The 6,000-nt window shown below is 37.4% G+C and overlaps 1 protein-coding gene across 26 annotated transcripts in view; it reads right to left on the bottom strand.

The window, feature by feature from the left end:
* TCF12 (transcription factor 12) overlaps positions 1-6,000 on the bottom strand; it is a 368,612-nt gene that overhangs the window by 1,647 nt on the left and 360,965 nt on the right. For all 26 annotated transcript variants that reach the window (XM_025998239.2, XM_025998306.2, XM_072738610.1 and 23 more), the window contains 2 exons: positions 4,431-4,584; positions 1-718 (listed from right to left, as the gene is read on the bottom strand). The exon at positions 1-718 is cut by the window's left edge and continues 1,647 nt beyond it. In XM_025998239.2, coding sequence (XP_025854024.1) covers positions 4,442-4,584 — 143 coding nt within the window. In that variant the 3' untranslated portion in view covers positions 1-718; positions 4,431-4,441. The remainder of the gene's footprint in view (positions 719-4,430; positions 4,585-6,000) is intronic.

The following is a 6,000-nucleotide window of genomic DNA, read 5'->3' as shown; positions in this document are numbered from 1 at the left end:
GATTCTGGATTGTGACCATAAACTATTCGGATTCAGAGACCAAATATAACACCCACAAAAATAAAATAAAAATGAATGAAAAAATGAGAGCGAGAGAAATGCTATACCAAGTAATATTTTCCTATTTCATGGAAAACACTATTCATATGGCAAAAGGATAGGAGAGGGCAAACAAAAGACTTTTCCCTTCCTTTTTAAGACACTAATAGGTATGCCGGGAATGCTAAGGGCCAATGGTTGTCACTGCTTTGTTCTGCACGTGAACAGCTTTAACGAATGCTGGCATCAGCTGAGTTTAGATCAGCTTTCCACATTAACTTTTTCCCTTTATATGTAGACCTTACAGTTCCATAACAATAAATAAAATTTGTAGTTACAATGCATTTGTCAATTCAGTTTAGGCACAAGGCAACTTCCACGGTGAGTGGAGAGATCAAGACAGTCTCTGATTGTGCAGAAGCGACACACTGCTTGCAACAAACTGATATGCTGCAAACATTTCATGGGCTGACGTTCTATCTGATGAGCTTCCTATCTTCACTTCTGATGGAAGTGTTGACCAGTTGCTTTGATCGTAGGATTACATTTGAGTTTCTTGCTTCAAGTGTTTTGTTTTTTCTTCTCCCTCCTTACAGGTTTGTGTCTTCAGATAATCTGAGTTGTCCAAGTCCTTATGAGGAGAGGTCACCTTCTATCTAGCCTACTGATAACTCTGGAACTGTGGCAGGGAGAGCCAAGGGAAAGAACAGAACTGATTAGGACATCATCATTAAAAATAAACACCTGCCCAGAAAAAAATACGTTGATACTGATATTCCTCATTTATACCCAGGTTTATACAAAATTAGCATGTTAAATGACTTATAAAAGAGCTTCAGAATTTCTTTTAAGGTGTAATTGAAATGGTTTGGTAAGATTCTTTTTTTTAAAGATTTTTATTTATTTATTCATGAGACACACAGACACACACACACACACACACACACACACACACAGAGGCAGAGACACAGGCAGAGGGAGAAGCTCCATGCAGGGAGCCTGATGTGGGACTCAATCCTGGGACTCCAGGATCACACCCTGGGCCGAAGGCAGGTGCTAAACCACTGAGCCACCCAGGGATCCCCTTTGGTAAGATTTTTAAAGGAGATCATATGATTACAGAAATCACAAGATATATGGATATATGGCAGCTGGGGCAATTATGCACAGTTTTATTTTCATAACATTCAAGTTGCCAATACCTGAGCTCTGAGGTTCCACTCATCCATTTCTCAGTGGACAGACAATGGTAAAGCATATGCTTACTAATACATCTTGTCTATCATATTGTCTTAATAGTTTATGTCTTCTCTAAACTGAAAGTTTCTGAAGGCAGGACCACTTGGTATTTGTTTCCACAATAGGCCCTGCTCCTGGTCCACAGAAGGTCCTCAATAAATGTTTGTTCAGTGAATGAATGAATGAATGAATGATTAAACGTTACTAGTATTAGTACAAGTTTTTTTTTTTTTTAAGATTTTATCTATTTATTCATGAGAGACACACACAGAGAGAGAGAGAGAGGCAGAGACACAGGCAGAGGGTGAAGCAGGCTCCATGCAGGGAGCCTGACGTGGGACCTGATCCTGGGTCTCCAGGATCACGTCCTGGGCTGAAGGCGGTGCTAAACCGGTGAGCCACCCAGGCTGCCCTAGTACAAGTTTTATACACTTACAGTATTAATATACACAATAGTAACACTGACATTTTTCCATTTTAGCCACTTTTGATGAAAGTAATTTTACAAAGAATCATATCTTTCATTTTTTTATTAAACAATAAATACAGTATTGTTTTGTAATAGAGTTATGCTCTTAGAAATGGATAACTGAGATATTCAAAGCTACCCGGCCTTATGTCTCAGGGGTGGCAAAGCATGTCTCTGTGCTTTTATAGTCAGTCATTCTGTGGCCATTTATCAGCCATTGTGGTTCTAGCAGTCATTTTTCTGCTGCCCAGTCTTTTGCTGGTTCTATAAAGAACTGAAGTTTATAAGGTGAAACCAGACAACTAGCTTTATAAAATTAGCAACTTTTAAAACATATGTTAAGATAATAAACACTAACCTATAAAATCTTTTGTTTTAAAAGATTTTAATTTATTTATTCATGAGAAAGAGAGAGAGAGAGAGAGAGAGAGAGAGGGGCAGAGAGAGAAGAAGCCTTCAAGGAGCCTGATGTGAGGGGATCCCTGGGTGGCGCAGCGGTTTAGCGTCTGTCTTTGGCCCAGGGCGCGATCCTGGAGACCCGGGATCGAATCTCACATCCCGGTGCATGGAGCCTGCTTCTCCCTCTGCCTGTGTCTCTACCTCTCTCTCTCTGTGTGACTATCATAAATAAATAAATTAAAAAAAAAAAAAAAAAAAAAAGGAGCCTGACGTGAGACTTGACCCAGGGACCAGGCCCTGAGCTGAAGGCAGATGCTCAACCACTGAGCCACCTAGGTGTCCCTAACCTATAAAATCTTGTGGAACAGAGTACATTTGCTACGTTTCTTATAACCCTGAAACTTTTTTTTTTTTTTTTTTAAGAATTCTTCATCTCTTTTTGATAGGTCAGAATGTGGAGATTTAATTTTAACCAAAGTGGAGGAATTTCCTCATTCTAGACATAAGGGTATAGACATGAAAGGAGCTATGATATACAAGCAGTAAAAGAACAGGAAGTAAACAGGGAAAGGAGAGAGATTTGAAGTAGGGAGAGAGACTAGGGAGAGAGTAAGAGAAAATGGGACAATATAGAGACACAGGCTCTGTGATAAATGTGACAACTCAATGTCAAATACTCTTTTTTTTTTTTTTTTTTTTAAATACTCTTTTCCTAGCCTGGTGTCTACCTGGGACCTGAGCATAACAAGTCCTTTAAAATGAGTTGCCACTTTAGTAAGTCACATTTTCATTGAAAAACAATGGCATGTTTTTATTTTAAAACTTGAAAGTCTAGTTTTGAATAAAAATATCTACCTTTCCATGACATTCTATATTTTCCACAAAATATGAAATGATGACTTGAGCTTTAGAGGATCTGTAAGTTAACTGGCTCTTGTCTGAAGTCTCTTTGACATGCATAATCTGTAGGTTGCCGGATTTTTTTTTTGTGGGGGAGGTGGGTTAGTTTTCTCTAGTGTGCTAGTGTTATAAGTATAACTGACACTTAAATAATCAGATTAACTCTTCCTTTTGTCCCCAAGTAAACTCTTCAGTTTTGGTCTAGTTTGATCTTAAGAAGAATATATAGAGGTGGTAGGAACCAAATTCTTCAGGAAAAGGGAAGTTCTGTTTGTGGTTTACAAAATATTCTATCAAATTCCAGACTTTCAGCTCAAAATGAGATAGCTACAGGGGATCCCTGGGTGGCTCAGTGGTTTAGCACCTTGCCTTTGGCCCAGGGCATGATCCTGGAGTCCTGGGATCGAATCCCACATCGGGCTCCCTGCATGGAGTCTGCTTCTCTCTCTCTCTCTCTCTCTCTCTTTCTGTGTCTCTAATGAATAAATAAATAAAATCTTAAAAAAAAAGAGATAGTTACAAAGTTGACCAAATGAAATTGCACTTGGTATTTTTTTGTGCTCCATATCTCCCATCCATTTACCTGTACTTACTGCTTTTAATGTGCTGATGAAATTGGGAAAAGAACTATACATTGCTGCAGGCAGATTATAAAAATGAAGTTCCCAGATGTATTCCTAATCCATGCTGCTAATTAAAATATTTAATTACATTTTATATTAACTTCTGCCACCTAAATAATAACTACAACTTAGATTGTTATAGATCTTGTAAATGTATGTATTTAAGAAAAAAGATGATTCACATTAACCACTTGGGCAACAACCTCATATTACTTTTGTACCATTAACCAAAAATTCATAAGTGAACAGTGTTTAATCCATGAAGGGAAAGATAAAAAGAAGCTTTTCAACAAGTAAAGTTCCAGAGAGAGGGGCACTGTGGTTCTATCAGATGTAATACCTTTACATTCATTAGTACATTCCAGAAGGTATAACTGATATGCTTACATGCTTACGAGGGAAGACGCATATTACAAACTTGTATTGTTGATCCAAATGGAAGCAAGCAGTAATTCTTTTGTGTATAAATATTTCAAGACAAGAATAGGTAAATGGTTAAGAAAAAATTGGTTGATGATGTAGGAGAACCCAAAATTCCTTGTGAATTACAGGATACTATCACACCCTGAATAGTAATTTAATATTAAAGGACACTGACTCTCTATAAGTATGGTTATACAATAGAAAGGTAAATTGTTGGGATTTCAAATTACATCTGACCTTTATCATGACCAGTGCCACCAGAGAATTTTGTTCAAAGGTTCTTGGTTTAAGAGGAATCCGGTAACTTTGTTGCATTTCGTTTTCATACCCATACTCACCTGGCTGATGTTTACATATGACCCATAGGGTTGGTAGTTTCACTAAGCCCAGGATGGGTTCCTGGCAGTGTGGTTGGCGGCTCTGCCGATACGGCAGAAACTTTTTCTTCTTCCCTTCTCTTAAGGCAGGCTGCTTTGGGGTTAAGGTTCCTCTCTGAAACAGGGGAAAACGATTTTTATCATTACAGTCATAAATTATGAATTAGGGACTCTTTGGCCTTAATCTGAACAAATTGCTCTTACCTTTCTATGGGGATTACTGCTCTCTTTGCAATTTCATTCCCACACTGAATAATGTCACACAGAGGCAACAATGATGTGCTCACATAAATGTTCAGATTAAATGAGCCTGTAGGCTTATGTTTTTTAGTGAGAATTTGTGGTGTTTTTTCTTTTAATTCTGCTCATGATTTAGTCTTCTAGGGTCTGATTTGATACATCTAAAAGGCAGTTCTTTTACTGCTTCACTCAAACATTTTGGCAAGTGCTGTTGTTAGCCTACCAAATCTCCTCAGTGTCCTGCTAAGATATGGGACAGTGGATTAATATGAATGCTGACATTCTCTTATGTACCTGGAGAGAGACATCTGTGCTTTATCTAGAATTTTATCAGTTCAGGAAATAATAAAATAGATACTCTCAGCCATTCTTCTATAATAGATGTGCCAACTCAAGGGAGAGAGGTAGCTGGTATATTATCTTGCTTTTCTACTTTTATATGTAGAACAAGATGATTGAATGGTTCTTTCTATTGCTAGAGGTATGATTAAAAGGGTGATAAAAACTTCTCTACTGCTTTATATATAAGGTAACAGAGACAACTAGATGGAACTTTTGAAGTGGGCATTTTCAAGAGTAGGGTATCTTACTATGTGAAAGAAAGTGAAAGAAAATCCTTTGGATTGGAGACATTGGATCAAAATCCATTTGGGAATCACTTTTCATGTTATCTTTTCCTTCTGTGAGTTTTAGGCACAAGATACTCAACCTATGATAGCTTCTGGTTAGTTTTTTGTTTCTGATAATATAGAGTAGAAGTGAAAAGTTGTTATATATATTCTTATAAACGGATTAAAAATGTTCTAATGAATGTAATATAAAAGGATCACTTAAAATTAGTCTGTAATGAAGGGGCATCTGGCTGGCTCAGTCACTGGAGCATGTGACTCTTGATCTAGGCATTGTGGGTTCAAGGCCCACACTGGGTGTGGAGATTGCTTAAAAATAAAATCTTGGGGCACCTAGCTGGTTCAGCTGGTGGAGCATACAACTTTTGATCTTGGGGTTGTAAGTTCAAGCCCTACCTATGTGGAGACTACTTAAAAATAAAATCTTTGAAGAGAAAAATCTTTAAAGTTTATAATAAAAACTGTATTTTGTATAAGTTGTGAATTTTGTTAGATTTTCTTGAAATAGCCAACTGAATGCAACATAGGACTCTTCTTTTTTTGTGTTTTCTCTAAGCCAAGAAAAACGTACCTGAACATGCACTTATAATATGCATTTACAGTTATTTAAAAAAAAAAAAAAGACTTCTCCATCCATCCATCCATCCATCCATCCATCCATC

The sequence above is a fragment of the Vulpes vulpes genome, chromosome 15 (genome assembly GCF_048418805.1).
Source record: "Vulpes vulpes isolate BD-2025 chromosome 15, VulVul3, whole genome shotgun sequence".
Lineage (NCBI taxonomy): Eukaryota > Metazoa > Chordata > Mammalia > Carnivora > Canidae > Vulpes > Vulpes vulpes.
This window is presented reverse-complemented; position numbering and strand designations above follow the sequence as displayed.